Below are 21,819 nucleotides of genomic sequence, written 5' to 3' on the forward strand. Positions count from 1 at the left end.
AAAGAACAAAAGAAAAACTGCAGACTAGCATACAAATTTATTATTTTAGTTATTTCATGCGGTTAATGTTACCACCTTTTTATAAACCAAGGGACCCGACACTGTCTGTGTTTCGGTTAACATGCCTTCATCAGGGGTCCAAGATTGACAAGGTATCAAATTAAACTGCAAAAAAAATAAGCGTGAGCCTATATAAATTGGATAAAATCGTTGACCAAAAGTCTATATAAACTCACTACTATAGGGTTTCAATCTGCTAAGAGCTTACTGCACCTAGAGAGATAAATAAACAAAACTCTATACTTCAAGAATCACTGATCCTGTGCTCTCCTAAGAAAACTGTGACCAGTATAGACTTGATCACTCTGGATATCTTCAAGTTGTGCTTGTATGTCCAGACAATATCTGTTGTAGAAGGCATGACCCCATCTCCTATCAGCTGGTGGTATCCTCATTCTCTTCACTGTACTGTCAGGACTTCTCATAAGGAAAGAATCTTTTGAAGTGAGCAAAAATAAAGGACAGATAAAAAATTCCAGACAGGATGAAAATGTATACAATTTTCTAGAATTACATTCATAAGATTAGCTAAATGTTCTTTTCATTGTATCAGATTGGAGAAATATAGAAAAAATTTATTTATTTATTTATATATATATATATATATATATATATATATATATATATATATATATATATCAAGACCAAATTATGGCACTCCTTCTGGTACATTTGAAAGTAATCAAAAATGTGTCAATATTCAAGAAGTCTCTTACCCCCACCCTTTTTTTTTCCAAAGCTATGCAGCAAATGCTTCAGTGCCCGTTAAATCCCTATGGACATTGAAGCGATTACCACAACAGCAGCCACTACCGCAGCTTTGTAAAAGGAGCCCTAAAAGCATTATTTCCTTAACAGGCTTTTGAAAGATGCATAGACTAACTTTGCAAGTTGTAGATTGAATTGTATTTTATTTAATTTTTGATTTTATTAAACATTTGTTATGGCATTTTCATTTTTGCTTGATTTTATTGTGCTTATTTTATCTGTTCCCTACTTAGAATTTTAGATAACACAGACTATAAACCTTTTCTTCAGCCTATAGCAGCCTCCTCACATGTTTCCTTTATTCCTTTCCTATTGCTTGACAACACTTCCTCTCTCCTCAAGGATACTTGCTGAATGGATTGGTTGATTCCCAGTTCAGTCCAAAGTGCCTTGCCAATGCTTAGTTCCCCAATTCATGGAGAAGCCTTGCATACACAGCACAGGTATTTTCCCAGAATCACTTCCTCATTTTCTTTTTCCTTGGTTGGATCCCACTTATACAATTAACTTGGGCACTACATGCATGGAGTTGATTAGCTTGCTGGTGCTCCTTGTGATGATGGAAGCAGGTAAGACATGTTCATTCAAGAAACAAACCTATTTCAGTGCAAAGGAAGTTCTAGAACAATCACAATATGATACTACAAATGGGTTGAGTTGAGAACAATATCAGAAAATATGGTTTATAAAGAAAAAGCAATGAGTGGAATAATCTCCCAGAGGAGTTGCTCAAAGTAAGAGTAGTAATAGAATTTTTAAAATATGGGAAAAATGTAGATGTAGATAGATGTTAAGTCTGGGCTTTTTTTAACACCCATTTTGACGTTAACAACTGGCTAATTTTAGGTAGACATTTTTCCAGCTAGAATTAATTGGTTGAACTTAATCAAAAATTGTTGAATATCTTACTCCTTTACTTAACTGGTTACATTTTAATTGGATACCAGTTTATTGAAATTTAACCAAACAGAAGACCCGTTTATAAAGTTCTGCACCATGCCTTGTTTTAAATTATTTTGCAATCAGGTTTAGTGGCCAGCGTGGTTTAGAGCTCCTAAAGTTTGGCTTTCTTAACCACTTCTCTCTTTACTAACTCTGCCTTCCACTACACCATAATCCAACAATCAACTTCTCAGAATAATGTTTTACAGGCTAGTTCAGCCAATCACAAGGATCCCACTCCAGACAATCAGGCCTAGATTCTCTATAGTACGTCTAAACTTAGGCGTGCTTTAGACGTCTAGAAAGCGTAAGTGTCAATCAACGGTACTTAGGCGTCTGCTAGATGTCTGTACAGACGCTGAGCGCAGGATAGACGCGGCTTTCTGAAACGTCATCTAGACGTCTCTAAATGGCCGTGCTTAGACGCCAGATAGACGTCTGTACAATGTTTTTTAATATAAGTATATATAAAGAAGTACTCTTTACTGATTTATTATCAGTCATTCAGCATTGTAAGCTTTCACATAATTAACCCAAACTATAGGATGATGAAAAGGATAATCAAAACACAGTATACCATTTTGTAAACTATATATTTTCTGTAATATATTAGTTTTAGTGGGAGTTGATCTGGGAATATCAGTGAGGTAGGGAATGGCAGACAGAGAACACTGCTGTGTTGTATCTTTTTCCTCTATGATATCAGAATTGTAGAGTTTACCATTAATATAAAGTAAAAAAATATGTTATGTTTAAAAGGAGAACTAGAAGATGAAATGTACCGAGTGGGTGTTGAACTTATATTATCAGTATGGAAGGTGGGAAACTGTAGATGTATGCTACACAGAAAGTTGCACAGTAATGTTATATTCACCTCCTATTAGAAGTGGAAAGGATCGGACTTTGAACACCATATAGACTTCTGATAAACCTAGTTTAAGTTCCACAAAGACTAGCAGGAAAGGCACCCTAAGTCATCCAATGAGCTTTCTCTGGATTTCCCAGAGACATTATTTGAGAGAGGATAGTTTAGAAGTGATATCTTGCTCTAAATAACACTCTCCTGGTCTTAAAAGATTGCTACAATCAGCTCATTCTTCAGACCAAAGGTAAATCCCATAACTTACACTGGCCCAACTTAGAAACAGAATCAAAACACAGATCAGACCTGAATGTGGCTTCTAGTTCATAGGAAGAGGAAGTAGCCAGCAGCACAATGCTGACCTCATTCTGACATCATCAAGGTGCACCTGGAAGGTAGATATGCCACAAGTAAAAGACAAGCCGGGAGTTGAACTCACAACCTCTGGATGATCGATACAGCGCTTTTACTCACTGAGCTACAGCACCTTTTACTCCAATGTCACTGGCTCCCCTGTCTTACATACATACCTTAGTGATGTGCTAAGGTATAATCTACCTAGCTATCATCTCACAGTCAGTTGAGGCAAAAGACTGGTAGCTCAATGGTGTAAAGTACTGCTGTCACGGATGCAAAACCCATATTCTTAAGTATGGTTCAATAAATGTAATACAGAGTCAAATTATGCTGTTTATTTTATCAAAACCAAGCTCAACTTTGTAATGTATTGTGTATAGTATTGCTAATGTGTTTGAGATGAAAATGAGATGCGATAGGTCTATATCCTATATAATAAAACCCTAGCCACGCATGCGCACTTACCTGCCTGCCTTTGTGATCTCTGATCTGTGATCAGTAGGTCTGTGGCCAGCAGGAGTGCAGATGCGGCAGCCAGGCAACTCGCAGACACACAGCACAGCCAGCGACTCCCCCCTCCCGCCCTCACTCACCACCAAAACCACCACCGCCAAAGCCTCCTCCTGCCCAGCCGGGAGGAGGGCTCCGAGCCGCTGAAGACTGTCCCTGATCAGCTTACACGGTCCCTAAAAAATGAACCTTTTCATCTGAGGCGTGAGGCTGCGATGATCTTCCTCCCACGGCTCACTAAGGTTCCGTCTTGAGAAATTCAAATGCGTTGTTGAAAATGCAAGTGACCGGAGGACGCTGGGAGAGAAATTGAGCGGCCTGACAAAATGACATCGAGGCAGTCCGACTCTGAAGAGGACAATGATTTGCCCCGCGTGTTCAGTGATGATGAGGTCATTACAAAGGATTTCAATTTCTGATTCCGTGCCCTAAACTCTGAAATGAAAGAGGTACATATGGATTTGAGGCTGCTGTGATAGAGATTTGGCAAGAATTGAGTGAGATTGGCAGGACAGTTGAGCAGGTGGAGAATTGTGTGGATTTAGTGGAACACCTATCTGACTACTGTTTCCCAACATCAAAAGGACTAGCAGTCAGGGAGAGAGACAGACATATAATTCTAGAACCCGGCAAGGGCTTCTTTTAGCCTAGACGTCTGCTGCTTTTGCCGTTGGGTAAGAGCCGTCACTTGCTTGGTGTAGAAAGGTATGCAAGGCTGACAGGCCATTTCTGCCTTAAAATATCAGCATGAAAATAAGTGGCCACTTCATAACACTTTGGGGAGAGGCTTCTGTTTTGGGTGTGGGGGAGGAAAGTGGAGGAATGCTAAACCTAAGATTTCCATTTTTGACCCTTTCTTCTTTTGGCCTTTTTTGTCAGGGGGGGAGATAAAACAAAGGAAGAAGAGCTGCAGTGTTTCTCCTACCCCCCCTTTCCCTCATCCTCCCATCTGTCTCTCTCTCCTCACCTCCTACCTCAGTGTAGCTCTTGCAGCTCCTCCTCATCCTCCTCCAGCCAGGCCACATCCAACTGCCACCGTGGCTTGCCGCAGCCAGCAGGCACTACGGTCTGCAGCCACCCACAACTGTGGCGGCCAACATCCACCTCGAGGGATTCTTTCCGAGGCTGTCTGCACCGACGCCGGCTGCCTCAACCCACCTCAAGTCGCCCTGGACCTGGCCCGCTCCTGGCATTGCTGGCACTGCCGCCATCCATGCTGTGCGGGAAGGTGGGCTCCATGAGAATAACAACTAGAATGAACAGAAGCAAAAGTAAAACAATTCTCAGCAGCCTGTTCTCTGTCATCCTAGACACCCCCTGCAACACCCCAACACACACTCCTGCAGCATAAAACCCTAATGTTATAATCAAGGTGCTTCTGGAAGGTAGATATGCCACAAGTAAATGACAAGCTGGGAATTGAACTCACAACCTCTGGATGATTGGTACAGCGCTTTTACTCACTGAGCTACTGAGCCCTAACCCTGAAAACAGCAAAGTCCACCATATATATATATATATATATATATATACACTCCTTTGAGAGCTAATAGGTAGCAGTGAAAAAGAGGGATGGTGAGAGTGGGAGTTGAACCGGTGACCTTGAGAGGTTGGACCAGGCGCATTAACCTGGTGAACCAGAAATGCTTTCTTTGTGTTGAATGTGACATGATATCTAATGAGGTGATACATAGGCAGATCAGTCAAGTATGATATGAAAGGTTGGTGAGAGGGACCTAAGTAGAAGCTGCTGTAGCTCTATGGGTTAAACTCCTGTGCTAGTTGTCCAGAGGTTGTGAGTTCTACACCCAGCGCATCTTTTAATTGTGGCATACTACCTTGAAGGTGCATCTTGATGAGGTCAGCTTTGTGCAGCTGAAGAAATCCATTTTGCAATGAGGGAAGATGAATGTTAAGGTGTGTATCTGTTTATTCTCTTTTTAAGTGCTGAGAAATGAAGTAATGTGTGCAATAATGATATGTGTTTCCTGTTCTTTCTTTGCTTTCAAAAAAGAGCCAATTGCAGTGCTGTTTATTGAGAAAAAAAGGGGGTTGTTTTTAAACAGGTCTGCCAAAAAGGTGGTGCAATGTGTAAATTATATTATTGTTTGTGCAGAAATGTACTTTGTTATCCATGCAATATAATGTGTTCTATTGATATGGTGTGATTAAATTTATTAGGACAGAGAATAGATGAAAAATACCTATTCAAACTCGTTATTGGAATTATTGTTGCAAAAGCACAAATGATGTCTAGGTCGCGTCTAACAGGGACCCGGAATTAAACTGCATTGAATTGAAGCAAAATCCACGTTAGACCAGCGTTTCTTACGCCTACAATATAGACGATATTTAGACGCGGTCTGCCGCCTAAGTAGCGTCTAAGTAGTGCCTGCCCATCACCACTCCCATGTTACGCCCATGTCACGCCCACGTCTTCATATGTAGATGCGACTATGCTTTCTTTAGACGTCTATCTTTTGTGGACGTCTACCTGACGTCTAGCTACGTCTAACTCCCAATTAACGCTTATTAAGACCCTTAACTCCGTAATTATTCAATTACTCCAGACGTCTAAAGCACGCATAAGTTTAGACGTATTATAGAGAATTTACCCCTCAATGCATAGCCTCCTCTTCCTGTAACGATTTTTCTTCCAATCAGAGGCTTATTCTCAAGGTTCCTCATACATCTTTTACTATACTCAGTCAGACACTCCATTGTAATGTTATTCATTCAGGAACATTACCAGATTACCCAATCATGTTACATATACATCTTCCATTATACAGCCACCATTCTGCCCTTAAGTTGTACCGTATCAAGTTCAAATATTCATCTTTGCTCACGCTGTCAAATAAATCTCCAATTCCCCCTTCTTTCAGATTGCTTACACTGTTCCAAGGCAATACATTTGAGAGATACAAAGTCATGCTTACATTGCAAACAGTGAACCACTAAAGGTTCCTCCATCCTCTGTATGGTGAGACAAGACCGATGTTTCAGCAGCCTCTCCCTGATGGATCTTGAGGTTTGACCAACAAATAGAACTGGTCAAGTACGCAAAATTAAATAAATCACTCTACTAGAAAGATAGTTAGTACTACTTCTCAAAGGATATTTTTTATTAGTGACTGGATGCACAAATTCCTTAGTATCCTGCATCACTCCACAGAGTGCATCTGCCACATTCTTGATGGCATGTTGATATGTCCAACTCCCTGATCCTCTCTTCATATAGCTCAAAAGGTCTTGGCCAGTCACTTAGATTTTTATTCCTCTCAAAAGAAAACAGTATTTTAACATTCTCAAAGCAAGGGTGTACCTTCAACAGCTTAAAATGAGGTTATATTTTCTGAATCTTTTTAGACATCAATGTATATTTAGACACAAAAGGCATCATTATTTCAGTGTGTTTCTACTCCCTATATTTCAGCAACTCCTAACTCTTGGATTGAAAAAGGTATGTTTACAGGCTTTATTTACTATTAAGCCTGGATATTCTCTCTCTCAAAATTTCTTACTCATTTCCTTGGACCACTCTATTGACCATCAGTCCCACAAATCCTGTGATATTTCAAAAACTGAGCAAAGGGGATGTTAGCTTTAAGCAGATAGGAGTGCATACTTAAAAATGCCAATAATGTATTTCTGTCTGACTGCTTAGAAAACACTGTGGGCTCCTTTTACTATGGTGCGCTAGCATTTTTAGCGCACGCAGGAATTTACCGTGCGCTACGCTTCTAGAACTAATGCCAGCTCAATGCTGGCGTTAAGGTCTAGCACGCACGGCAATGTAGCGTGCGCTATTCAGCGTGTTAAAGCCCTAGCACACCTTAGTAAAAGGAGCCGTGTATTCTCAAAAGAATGACCTCTAATTTCAATAGCAACATCCAGGAAATCAATTTTCTTAGAGTGAGACTGTACTTCAAACTTTATCTGAGCATGACAGGAATTCAAATACGATGCAAAAGACTGGAATTCATCAGGGGGTCCACTCCAGAGAGAAAAAAATATCAATGTTTATGTTTATTTAAGATTTGATATACCGCCCGTACATTTTACTGACCTAAGCGGTTTACAAAGTATCAAACTAAAATGAAATTAGGTACTTGAGAAAAACTAGCCCTGTCCCGAAGGTTCACAATCTAGCTAAAGTACCTGATAAACTAGAAATATGTAATAACAACATATAACAAAAATCATCAAAAACCTACTCTGACAAAATAACTTAGTCACTCGGGAGAGTAGGCTTCACCTAAGTTAAACAAACCTTTTATCCAAAATGAGCCTCAGAGCTACAGACCCGGCCAGGAATGCCAGAGCCTCTGTATTCAGCTATACAGCTGGCCTGCTATAATCACCGGCTCCTCTTACAGCCAGCACTTACCCAGGAAAAAACTCCACCTATGGGACAAAAAAAACCTAAGGTATTGCTAGCTGTAGAGACAAAATCAAACCAAAAGCACTAAACTCCCCAGTGTCTAAGAAGGAGATGTGTGCCCTCAGTGGTTTGAAGCCTTCCAGGGAACTATGAATTGTGAATTTGTTTGTTTAAAGAGAGATGCTGGAGATTTGCAACTGTGAACTATGATCAAAAAATGTCAGTATTTACAGAACTGCTGTGTGAAAATTTTGTTTCTGTTGAAATCCCGGGACTGAGCATCTAAGTCTATGTGTTTATGTCTATGGCTTGTCTATGTGTTTGGTTAAGTGTTTGTTCTTTGTATTACCATACTCTTAGAAACTGGGGAGTTTAGTACTTTTGGTTTGATTTTGTGTCTACAGCTAGCAATACCTTAGGTTTTTTTCTCCCATGGGTAGAGTTTTTTCCTGGGTAAGACCTGGCTGTAAGAGGAGCCAGTGATTATAGCAGGTCAGCTGTATAGATGAATACAGAGGCTCTGGCATTCCTGGCCGGGCCTGTAGTTCTAAGGTTCCTTTTGGATAAAAGGTTTGTTTAACTTAGGCGAAGCCTACTCTCCCGAGTGTCGTTATTTTGTCAGAGTAGGTTTTTGATGTAGTTCATTTAGCTGACATAAGTTACCTTGTGTGTTGTGTAAGTGAATAACAACATATAATACATTTCCAAGATCAAAAATAAAAAAAATAGAAATAATTTAAAAAGATAAAAAATAAAACAAAACAAATTTAAGAGATAGAAAAGTCTCTGAAGCGGCTTGATAGCAAACAGTCATATTTTAGTGCAGGTCTTAATACAACTCCTGGCACAGCACATTTCAATGAAGCTAACCCACCCAATGACCTTCCCCAAAAAATGAGAACTATACACCCATTTCTCTTCAAATACAGCCATGTACTAGTTAGCTATTGTGGGTGCAAAAGACGTCCCCATTTCAAATCCAGAGCATTGTTGGTAATAGGAAATAATTTATGATTCATGGATATGATATATGGAGACACATCTCAAATCAATCAAAAGTGCAGTTGGGATTAAATGGGGACGTTCAAACAGATATTGCTCCATCACTTTCAGGGGAGCAAGAAGAAAACAGGAACTTTAAAAAAAATGTATAGAAGCCTACATTTATTCTCTGTGAGAGATCCACAGTTATTACCCTCATTTACTAAATGCTGGATCTGGCTACATATATGATCCGATGGATTTACAAGTAATACTATATAGTTTTCGGTATTTAACAATTGTTTTATGGCTTCCTGCATATACTTCTCCTTGCTCCACAACACTATGGCACCTCCTTTATCAGTTCATCTGATATAATAATTGATTTCTCTCTCTTTAATTTCTGTACAGCCTCAAACTCTTTCTTACTTAAATTGTGATTATATTTGTCTCCTTGTAGCTTATTCCAATTGCTCCATTTCCTTCAAAACTACTGTACTGCTTTAAAAGTAGCTAATACTGGGTCCAAAAGTACTGGAGGTGACCATCCCATTTTTTCTCGAAGAACAGATCTATCACATATCTCAGTTCCAGTGCCAGAAAAATATAGGAGTAAATGTAATCTCTCTACAAATTTCTCCAGATCAGCTCTAAGCTGAAATGGTTGAGGGTGCCTCGTGGGTACAAAAGTTAAACCTCTAGACAGCACCTGCTCCTCATTGATTGTTAATGGATAATCAGATCTTCTCTGGTCTGAGATTGGGTGTTGGATGATCTCCCTCATTCCGATGCCCTCTGCCTTGGCCTGTTAAATTTTCTTTCTTAAATCCCTTTCAGTTCCATCCTCCACTACTTGTTGTATAGATCCCTCAGTCCCACTGGAGCTCCCTGATGAAAGTTGAAATCTACTCTGCTTCTTCTTGGTCTCTTCCCCGCCAGTTTGATCACTATATTTCCTCATCCATTAATTTTTTGATATCTAAGTTCACCCTTAAACTTTTCTTCCTTCAATTTTAGTTCTTTCATTCGGTTTTCAAATGACTCCTCTGTTTGTAATTGAGCAGACTCTTCTTCCAATTTCATTGACTGGATAAATGTTACATTGGGGAATGCTAGGGAGATAAAATTTCTAGAGGTCATACATGATGGCTTCTTGGAGCAACTGATTTAGGAACCGACAAGAGGAGGAGTTATTTTAGTTTTGGTCCATAGTGGAATGCAGGACATAGTACAGGAGATAACTGTGTTGGGTCTGCTGGAAAACAGTGATCATAACATGATCAGATTTGAGCTGATAACTGGAGTGACGTCGGTAAAGAAATCTACTTAGTGGCATTTAATTTTCACAAAGGCAACTATGACAAAATGAGAGAAATGGTTAAAAAGAAGCTAAAAGGTCTGTGGCAAGGGTCAGAAGTGTAAACTAGGCGTGGATGTTGTTTAAAAATACCATTGTAGAAGCCCAGACCAGGAGTAAAAGGTGCGCTCAGGGAGGATAAGGCCATAGCAGAGAGACTGAATGAATTCTTTGCTTTGGATTTTATGGAAGAGAATGTAAGAAATCTATCTGAACCGGAAATGGTTTTCAAGGATGATGAGGCAGAGGAATTGAAAGAAATCTCAGTGAACGTGGAAGATGCACTTATCCAAGTTAAAGAGTGATAAATCATCTGGAACGGATGGTATACAACCCATGGTACTGTGAGAACTCAAACCTTTTGCTTTTTCACAAAACTAATAAAAATCTTTTGAACTTAAAAAAAAACATGAAATTGCTGATCTGTTGTTAGTGATCTGTGACCTGTTGCTAAAATTGTCTGTAGTACCTGAAGATTGGAGGGTGGCCAATGTTATGCTGATTTTTTAAAAAGGTTCCAGGAGAGATGCGGAAAATTATAGACTGATAAGCCTGACCTCAGTGTGGGGCAAAATAGTGGAAACATTATAAAAAATAAAATTGTGCAACATGTAGACAAACATGATTTAATGAGACAGAGTCAGCATGGGTTAAGCCGAGGGAGGTCTTGCCTCACCAATTTGCTTGACTTCTTTGAAGGTGTGAATAAACATGTGGATAAAGGCAAGTCAGTTGATGTAGTGTATTTAGATTTCCAGAAAGCTTTTGACAAAATTCCTCATGAGAGAGTCATGGGATAGGAGGCAATGTTCAATTGTGGATAAAGAACTGGTTATGGACAGAAAACAAAGAGTAGGGTTAAAAGGCCATTTTTCTCAATGGAGGAGGGTAAATAGTGGTGAGCCACAGGGATCTGTTCTGGTACCGGTGTTATTTAACTTATTTATAAATGATCTGGAAAAATTGGAACTACGAGTGGAGTGATTAAATTTGCAAATGACACAAAATTGTTCAAAGTTGTTAAAAATGCATGCAGACTGAAAAACTGCAGAAAGATCCTAGGAAATTGGAAGACTGGGCGTCCAAATGGCAGATGAAATTTAATGTGGACAGATGCAAAGTGTGATGTGCATTGGGAAAAATAATCCAAATCATAGTTACCGGATGCTAGGGTTCACCTTGGGGGTCAGCGCTCAAGAAAAAGATCTCGGTGTCATTGTGGATAATACCCTGAAACCTTCCGCCCAATGTGTGGCGGCAACCAATAAAGCAAACAAGATGCTAGGAATTTATTAGAAAAGGAATAGTATACAAGACTAAGAATGTTATACTGCCTCTGTATCACTTAATGGTGTAACCTCACCTTGAGTAATACATTCAGTTCTGGTCTCCTTATTTCAAAAAGGATATAGCAGCACTAGGAAAAGTTCAAAGAAGGGCAACCAAGATAATAAAAGAGATAGAACTCCTCTCGTATGAGAAAAGATTAAAGAGGTTAGGGCTCTTTAGCTTGGAAAAGAGACGGCTGAGGGGAAATATGATTGAAGTCTACAGAATCCTGAGTGGTATAGAATGGGTATTAGCGGATCGATTTTTTTTTTTTTACTGCATCAAGATTTACAAAGATTAGGGGACACTTAAAGTTAGAGTAATACCAATAAGAGGAAATATTTTTTCATTTAGAGAATAGTTAAGCTCTGTAATGCATTGCCAGGGGATGTGGTAAGAGCGGTTAATGTAGCTGGTTTTAAAAAAAGGTTTGGACAGGTTCCTGTAGGAAAAGTCCATAGTCTGCTGTTGAGACAGACATGGTGGAAGCCACTGCTTACCCTGGATCGGTGGCATGGAATGCTGCGACTATTTGGGTTTTTGCTAATAACTGCAGGTACTTGTGACTTGGATTGGCCTCCACGAAGATGGGACACTGGGCTAGATGGACCATTGGTCTGACCCAGTAAGGCTATTCTTATGTACTTAAGAAGCCAGGCCAGCTCGCCTAAGAATTATAGAGCTAAAATTCAGCCCAATATAGTCAATATTTTAATCAGTGACACTATTTGTTAGTCTTATCTGCCGTCTATTTCTATGTTTCTATGTTTAGTTAACTGATTTTCCTGAAACAAGAAAGATTTTAATAATTTTCTAAATCTAAGATAATGTTCATAAAAATGCAATCCAAAAGGAAGCTGGTTCCACAATTGTACCAGTTGATATTGAATGGACAAAATTAAATGTCTAATGGATTTCAAATTCTTAAACATTGAAAATTTCAATTGAAAAAGTTTTGTTGCAATATGTTTATGAAAAGAACTCACACAGTTGGTTATCAAAAATAGCAGTCAAACTTATCCAGTATTTTTCGTGCAACCCTAATATATACAATTTCTTTATAGGATCCTCAGCGGCACCACTTAGAGCTCAATAACATCTCATTGCTCAAAGTTTTACGTGTCAGCTCGTCATCGGGTCCCTTTTTCAGTCTTGAAAGACTACATAGTTTTTATTTGTTTTTGTTTATATTAACTTTTAATTTAATATTTTAAGCATATACTTAGCTTAGATCATGTGGTCTCTGGCTAGGGATTTACATGCCAACATGTTTCGTTTTCCCAGCTTGTCAAGGTTTAACCCCTAAATATTATACCACCAGAAGCTGTGACCACTACATCCACATAGTGCTTATTACTTGATTGATATGAAAAGAACTCTGCATTATCTGTCAAGATTTTGAAATCTCACTCCCAGCTTAAACTCAATTCTAACCAATACAGCTGACCAATGAAGTTCCTTGTAATAAGACTGTAAATGCTCAATTATCCCAGGACAAGCAGGCAGCCCAGATGCGGACAGCCTTGCAAGCAGACTTGCTTGTAGAAACATAGAAGTTTCGAGTCAGCCACACCGTGCATGTGCAAGTGCCTTCCTGCCCAGCGCAGGGCGAGTCTCCTCAGTTCTCAGTTTTCCGCGGAGCTGAGAAGTCCGTCTTTGACACTCTGCGTTTAACTTTGTTACTTCGTGCCTTCTCTCACCGCGATTTGTGTTTCTTTTCTTCGCAAATCGCTGTGTTGATTTCTTTCTTTTCACAGAAGCACTTCAAATTCCAAGAACTCATCGCTACTCTGTCACAACTCAGATTACATCTTCTTCAGACTTCTTATGATGCCTTTGAATTGTCAGCCAGAGCCACTGCTTTCTCTGTAGCAATGCGCTGCCTGGCCTGGCTTCGCACCATTGACATGGACCCTAAGCTTCAGGACCTCTTGTGCAGGCAATAACCTCTTCAGGTCTTTGTGCAGGCAATGACCTCTTTGATGAATCTATCGAGGCAGCCACAAAGAAATTGTCTGAACAATGAAAATTCTTTTGCTTCCATTGTCAGACCGAAGCCTAAGCCAACTCCTGTGAAGCCTTCAAGCCCTTATCCAGTTTTCCAGAGGCATTATACTCCGAGGGCGGCTCCTTACAATCGACCGCCTCTCAAGAAACAGCAGCAACAGAAGCAGCAGAAACCTCAGCCTTCTGCTGCACCTAAGGCTGCGCAGCCTTTTTGACTGTTTAAAACAGAGCATGACCTCCATCATTCTGTCTCTGTCTTCTCTTCCCCCATAGGAGGCCGTCTCCATCATTTTTATCACTGATGGGAGACATTTAATCCGACCTCTGGGTGCTGTCAATCATCAGGGAAGGATACTCTCTTCATTTCACTCAGGTTCCACCAAAGCTTCCTCCAAGAGAGTATCCTTTCAATCCATCTCAGACCGCCCTTCTTCTTTAGGAAGCTCAAGTTCTGCTTCATCTCTGTGCCATCGAACCAGTTCCTCTGGAACAGCAGAACAGGGGGTTTTATTCCAATTACTTCTTAGTTCCGAAGAAGACGGGCGATCTGTGACCCATTCTGGATCTCAGGGCTCTCAACAAATTTTTAGTCAAAGAAAAATTTTGCATGTTGTCCCTGGTGCCTCTTTCCCCCTTCTAGATCAGAATGACTGGTTATGCTCTCTGGATCTCAAGGAGGCTTATACTCATATTCCCATTCATCCGGCCTCCTGTCAATATTTCAGATTTCGGGTGGGGAATCTGCATTACCAATACAACGTGCTACCCTTTGACCTGGCTTCATCTCCCAGATTGTTCACTAAGTGCCTAGTGGTAGTAGCAGCAGCTCTATGGAACCATGGTCTTCAGGTGTTCCCCTACTTAGATGACTGGCTTATCAAGGATTCCACATCTCAGGGAGTTATTGTAGCGACCCAACGGACTATGTAGTTCCTACAAAGTTTGGGATTCAAGATCAACTTTCCCAAATCCCAACTTCAGCCCTCTCAGAATCTACAGTTCATCGGAGCTGTTCTGGACACTATCCAACTAAGAGCATTCCTTCCGCAACAACGTCTGGAGGCTCTTCTTCAACTCTGTCATGAAGTGTCTTCCCGGTCTTTGATCTCAGCGAGAAACATAATGGTACTCCTAGGTCACATGGCCTCCACAGTACACGTGACTCCTTTTGCTAGACTTCACCTCAGAATTCCTCATTGGACCCTGGCATCTCAGAGGACGCAGGCTTGTGACCCACTCTCTCTACACATTACAGTCACTCCTTCGTTGAGACAGTCTCTCTGCTGGTGGATGCTCTCTTCCAATCTATCCAGAGGTTTGCTGTTTCAAATGCCCCCTCATCAGAAGGTCCTCAGGACAGATTCCTCGACCTATGCTTGGGGGGGGGCTCATCTCGATGGTCTCCGTACTCAATTCCACTGGAACAGTACGGATCGTCAGTGTTACATCAATCTGTTGGAACTCAGAGAAATCTTCAATGCTCTCAAAGCTTTTCAACATCTTCACGACCAGGTAGTCCTCATTCGGACGGACAACCAAGTCACCATGTATTATGTCAACAAACGGGGGGGGGGGGACGGGATCTCCCTTCCTTTGTCAAGAAGCTTTGAAGGTTTGGAACTGGGCAATCCTCCACAACACCTACCTCAAAGCTGTCTACATCCAAGAGCAGAAAAATTGCTTGGTGGGCAACTTGAGTCGTCTTCTGCCACCTCACGAATGGACACTCAATTCCTCACCTCTTCATCACATTTTTACACAGTGGGGAATGCCTCAGATAGATCTCTTTGCAGCTCCCCACAATCACAAACTGCCCCAGTTCTGCTTCAGGATATATTCTCCTCATAGCCTTGAGGCAGATGCTTTCCTAATGGCATGGACAAATCTTTTTCTATATTCGTTCCCTCCATTCCCTCTCATTCTCAAGACTCTTGTCAAGTTGATTCTCCCTTCTACTTCAACTCAGCATCAGGGAGCCATTCCTTCTACCAGTTTTTCCATCCTTGCTTACACAGAGTCAAGGATCGCTACTTCATCCCAACCTGCAGTTTCTACACCTGACAGCTTGGTACCTCTCAACGTAACTCCTCTTCAGTTTTCTCAACCTATAAGAGACATTTTAGAAGCTTCTAGGAAGCCTGCCACTAGACAATGCTACCACCAAAAATGGACTAGATTTTCGACGTGGTGCATCTCTCATGATAAGGAGCCTCAACATTCCCCCTTATCTTCTGTTCTAAATTATCTTTTGCACTTATTCACCTCTGGCCTCAAGTCTACATCAATCCGAGTCCATCTCAGTGCAATTGCTGCTTTTCATCAGCCTGTTGAAGGGAAACCCCTTTCTGCTCATCTGGTGGTTTCCAGATTCATGAAAGGACTTTTCAATCTCAAACCTCCTCTCAATCCGCCTCCTGTGGTTTGGGATCTCAATTTTGTTCTTGCCCAATTGATGAAGCCCCCATTTGAACCAATGTCTACGGCTCATCTGATGTTTCTCACTTGGAAAGTGGTGTTTCTGATTGCCCTCACATCTGCTCGAAGAGTCAGTGAGCTGCAAGCGTTAGTTGCTGATCCACCTTTCACAGTTTTTCATCATGACAAGGTGGTCTTCCGTACTCATCCAAAATTCTTACCTAAAGCGGTTTCAGAATTTCATCTCAATAAATCCATTGTACTTGCAGTGTTTTTTCCAAGGCCTCATTCTCATCCTGGAGAATCAGCTCTTCATACTCTGGACTGTAAACGTGCTTTGGCCTTCTACTTGGAACGCACCAAACCACCCAGAACTGCTCCTCAACTTTTTGTCTCCTTCGATCCAAACAAGTTGGGACATCCAATCTCTAAGCGTACCATCTCCAACTGGATGGCTGCTTGTATCTCTTTCTGCTATGCCCAGGCTGGATTACAACTACAGAGTCTAGTCACAGCCCACTAAGTCAGAGCAATGGCAGCTTCAGTGGCTTTCCTCAGATCCACACCTATTGAGGAAATTTACAAAACTACTACCTGGTCCTCGGTTCATACTTTCACTTCTCACTATTGTCTGGATGTTTTGGCCAGAGAGTATTACAAAATTTATTCTCCTAAGTTGCCAACGCTCCCACCTTTCCATTCTGGTTAGCTTGGAGGTCACCCATCTGTGAGAATAGGCTGCCTGCTTGTCCTGGGATAAAGCACAGTTACTTACCGTAACAGTTGTTATCCAGGGACAGCAGGCATCTATTCTCACAACCCACCCACCTCCTCTGGTTGGCTTCTCTGCTAGCTATCTGAACTGAGGATACTCGCCCTGTGCTGGGTGGGAAGGCACTCAAAACTTCTACGTTTCTACAAGCAAGCTTGCTTGCGAGGCTGTCCGCAACCAGGCTCTGTGGATGATGTCACCTATCTGTGAAAATAGCTGCCTGCTGTTCCTGGATAACAGCTGTTATGGTAAGTAACTGTGCTATTTCTACAAACCAAATATCAACCTAGTGTCTGCATTATGTACTGCAAACTGGATATCCATGATTTACAAAATGCCGCTGAAAAGTTTCATTGGTTGATTCCCAGTTGGGGCAGTCTCCATCAAGGGTTATATACTTATGGCCTGTTTTGCAAAGCCGCACGGCAACAGCCCCGAAGCCCTTTGAATCTCTCTGGGCTTCGGGGACGTTACCGTGCTGCAGCCTCTAGCACAGCTTTGTAAAACAGGCCCTTAGTCCAGCGTTTTTGCACTTTATTTTGTTCCTTATGTTCCTGACAGAAGAAAAAAGTTGAAAATCACTGGACTAAGTTTGTAGCCTTCGATGGAGAATGGTGAGTTGAGAACTTTTCAGTGGCCTCTCATAGAACAAATGATTAATACTAAGGGCCTGTTTTACAAAGCCGCGCTAGCAGCTACCGCACGGCAACAGCCCCGAAGCCCATAGAGATTTAAAGGCTTCTGGGCTGTTGCCGTACGGTAGCTGCTAGCACGGCTTTGTAAAACAGGCCCTAAATTTCAATAGTCCTAGCCGGACAAAATCAAAGATTTACCAACATCTGGAAAGGTTCAATATCAAAATATTTTCTTAAGGACCTGAGTTTCCTCATTATCAAAAAAGATTGTTTAATCACAGACGGCACATAGATATCATATTATCAATTTAACTTCCAAAGTTAACTAGATAAATCTGGATATCAGTTCCTACACAACAATATTTGTATCTGACAGTGATATCTATCCTTCTCTTTTCAAGAAGTTTGAATTAAATCACTGGTTATGACCATCTAATTGTGTTTACCCAAGTGTTCTATTTCAATTTTTTTAAAATCATAAATGCATTTTTTCTTTTATAGTGGACCAGTTCTTTTGCTTGCTTTATCAAGAGAAAATGCAGTTCAACACTGGATTCAATTATTAGGACCAAAAGATGTACAAGAAGCAAAGGAGAACAATGCAACCAGGTTAAAAAAAATTACTTTAGATTCTTATTGTTGAACAAGAAAGATAGATAATTTTAGCTGATTATCTTTAGGTTCTCGGAGTCTATTCAGAAAACATTTGAAAACTTGGCTTTTCTCTAAAATGTAACTACTCCCTCCCTCTCCACTACACTAAGTCCCCTCTTTCTTTCCTTTTACTAAGCCCTTCTTCTTTCCATTGGAGTTCCTTTCTTTATTAATTCCTGTAAACCGTGTCAAGCTCCACTTCTGTGGAGATGATGCAGTATACAAACTTAAGGTTTAGTTTAGTTTATTTTACAAATGCACACAGATACCTATGCTGTCTTTAAAACATATAGATCTCTGATCTTAAGAGAAGTAAAGACTTAAAGATACAAAAACCTCTTAAAAAAACAACTCAGCTCCAGCCATATAATAATATTTTTTTTTAAAAAAACCTTGTGCTATTCAAAATAGACTCATGGATTCTGAGTCTATAAAGTCTGCCTAAAGTTAGGCGCTGGTATAGATACCGATTCTATAAAACTTAAGTGTCCATTATGGAATCACGCTTAGTGCTGCCTAACCGTGTTTAGGTAGCACTCAGCATCCTAACATTTATCCGTCCCCAATTTATGTCAGGGTTTTCTGTGCTTAAAGTTAGGTGCTGTGACAAACCCAGCACCAGCACTAGTCCGGTCCCTGATAGGATCGGATGCAGAAGAGCAGACCAGATCGATTCTGGCACTCACCTTGAGGCTGACCTCCCTTGCCCCCATAACCAAAGAGATAGTGAACTGGAACAGAGGCAGGCAGATTGGCAACAACAGCCTCCTGGCTTTAGAGCAGCTAGTGAAGCCACGAGGAAGGTAGCTGCAGTAGAAAAACCTAGGCAGAGAAAAACTGCTGTAGAGCCAAAACCCATCCCCCGCTACAGGCTGAAGGGGATTGGCTCTGGTCTGTTTAAAAGCAGGCTGAGTCAAGCAGGAGGAGGAGGAGCGAGTGACCAGGGCGAGTCACTCCCACAGCTCAAGGCAGGTGAAGAGCTGTGGAACAGAGCAGGAGAGGAAAACGTGCTGGATTATTCCATGCAGGATTTGGAGGAAATCCTGCCTACTTCAAACTACCAGGTTCTAGATCGTGTGGAAGGCATGGAGATAGAACTGGCTGGCCCTATGTTAGAAAGCCAGACGGAAGGTATGGAAGTTGCATGAAAGAATGCAGCAACTGAGAAACCATTAGTGGTTTGTGTTTCTTTCTTTCTTTTGCTGATGTTTGGTTTGTTTCTGCTGTGCAAACTATGCCTGCAGAAGTTAAGATATGGTTGAACTTTATAAGTATTTTGAGAGTAAGAATAATACTTGCTTCAAACTGAGGAATGGATTTAAAAGCAAGTTTATGAACCTGAAGCTCCAACTGACATAGTTAAGTTTGGTTTTTGGAACTTTAGAAATCCTGCTGTGATTCCCGTTCTTGAAGCTAATTAGATTATCTGTCTCAGCTGTGTGATTTTGCCTGCATGTGTGAGCTGAGAGAAAAGCTGAACTGTTACCAGAGTTTGCTGTGGCTATGTTTGCCTAAGGAGTTTTGATTTATTTTGAATTTGCAGTAAAGCTTTATTTTTGCAAATCTACTATTTTTGTTGAATGACCTGCAAAAGTGATGTTTGTTTTCTGTTGCATACTTTTGACCTGTGGGTCAGAATAAACAACTTATTCTTTCCTAAAGAACTTGTTTTGGCTGGTGATATGGTGAAACCTTTTTACTTACCTTGCATCTCTTAGGCCCAGGCAATTGCCCAGGGCCACCTGAAAAAGTCCTGAAGGTACCCCTGGTTGGAGGGGACACGCCAGAATCCCTGTGTTTGTCACCCGACAGCCCTACTCTGCGGAGGGTTGGTGACAATTTGGTATCAGGAGTGCGGATCTGGTACCTCTTCAGGTGAAGATTAGGGAGTGCAAAGGTGGAAATTTTTTTTTTTTTTTTTTAACTTACTTTCTACAATTGTGTGGTTCAACGGAACCAGGATTACAACTGCTGTTGAAGGGAAGCGGCTTAAACAGTGCAAGGATATCGGTTCCAGTGTCCTGAGTTTGGCGGCTGCAGGAGGTGCGGATAGCAGACCGGGAGACGAGGCCATCGTCCGGAGCTGGCGAGGAACAAAAGGGGGACCAAGAGGTCTCTGAAGAAGGGTGGTGCACCCTGTAATGAGCACGCAGGCGATGATTCATCAGTACCTCTGGTAAGCATATTTTACAGAGGGTCTGGTGAAGATAGTTCTGGGGGGAAAGAAACTGAGTGGTATCGCACTTGGATTGTGTGTTTGTGATTTCCCTACAGAGCCTACATGGAGCCGGCGGCGTTAGCAGTGGTGGCTGGAGAACGACAGCGGCAAAACGAGGACTTAAAGAAGGTCCTTGAGACTAGTCACGGACTATGGCAGGCAAGCCAGGAGGCTAGCGAACGTCATCACAGTGACTTTATGCGAGCCATGGAGCAGCAGTCTCAGTTAATGGCGCAACTATTGAAGCCTACGGCTGGTGGACAGATACATATACCGGTATTGGGGACTGGTGGTACTCTACCCACGGTAGGACAAAACTCTCTAAATTTATTGAATTTGAGTAAAATAACACCACAGGATGCCCCAGATGACTTTTTAAACTCTTTTGAGAGAGTTGCGGCTGCAGCAGGTTGGCCTCCAGAGCAGTGGGCGGTTCGCCTTCTGCCATGTTTGGCTGGCGAGACCCTTGCGGCTTTTCAGACCATTGCTGCGGATCAGGCCAGTAGTTACCCAGCTGTGAAAGCACATATCCTAGACTTTCTGGGATATACAAGAGAATATTACAGGCAAACCTTTCGTGCTCTCCAGTTAAAGGTTAGAGAAAGACCTAAGGCGCTGTTACAACGCCTAACGAAAGCTGCAGAGAGGTGGTTACAGCCTTTCTTGGCAGACCCACGAGCGATGTTCGCTGAGTTAGTCAGGGAACAATTCCTAGAAGCTCTGCCCCAGAACATAAAGGGGTGGACCCAGAAACAAGGATGCCAGGATCTGACACAGACATTATCTGTGGCAGAAGCTTATCTGGACGCCCAGGGACTTCCCGAGAAACCAGGCCCAAGTTATAGACCCCAGACACAGTTCCAGAGGGACACTACACTTCAGGCTCCTACTAATAATAACATGCCACCCAGGAACCCTCAGAATCGTATACAGAAACCCTTTAATCCAGCTCCCATCTATTGCTTCAGGTGTGGGGGAAAAGGTCACCGACAGGGGGAGTGTGTTGAAAGAAAAGGTTTTACGGTAACCTGTGACCTAGAAAAGGGTAAGATTACACCAGGGGGGAGATATCTGGTGGTGGTATCAATAGGAGGCAAGGACATGGAGGCCTTACTTGATACAGGGGCGGACCAGTCAATGTTAGCCCACCGGTGCTGGAACACAGTATTTCCTAGGGAAAAGGGGCATGATTTTATCGGGAGAGTAAGAATCAAGTGTATTCATGGGGACACGAAACAATACCCATTGAGGCCTACCACAGTGAAGTATAAAGATAGAGTGTATCAAACTTCCTTTGCGTTAGTGCCGGAGGCACCTTATGATGTGATACTGGGGAAAGATTGGAAAGGGTTCCCTGTAGCATTACAGGAAAAACAGTGTTTAGTTAACACAAGATCACAGGGATCCTCTAATCCTGAACCTGAAGGGAGGTTAGGCAGGATATTTCCCTTTACGGGAGAAGCCTTTCAGGAATATGAACAAAGGCAGGAGCGTAGGACCCGGGCCCAGAACAAGAGACAACAGCAAGGAAGAAGTAGAGCCATGAATAGGGCGGGTGAAACTAGAGA

At 41.6% G+C, this 21,819-nt stretch overlaps 1 protein-coding gene across 6 annotated transcripts in view; it reads left to right on the forward strand.

The window, feature by feature from the left end:
• Positions 1 to 21,819, forward strand: part of NME8 (NME/NM23 family member 8) — a 548,390-nt gene that overhangs the window by 425,839 nt on the left and 100,732 nt on the right. For all 6 annotated transcript variants that reach the window (XM_033930225.1, XM_033930226.1, XM_033930230.1 and 3 more), the window contains one exon: positions 17,881 to 17,988. In XM_033930225.1, coding sequence (XP_033786116.1) covers positions 17,881 to 17,988 — 108 coding nt within the window. The remainder of the gene's footprint in view (positions 1 to 17,880; positions 17,989 to 21,819) is intronic.

Source organism: Geotrypetes seraphini, chromosome 2 (genome assembly GCF_902459505.1).
Source record: "Geotrypetes seraphini chromosome 2, aGeoSer1.1, whole genome shotgun sequence".
NCBI lineage: Eukaryota > Metazoa > Chordata > Amphibia > Gymnophiona > Dermophiidae > Geotrypetes > Geotrypetes seraphini.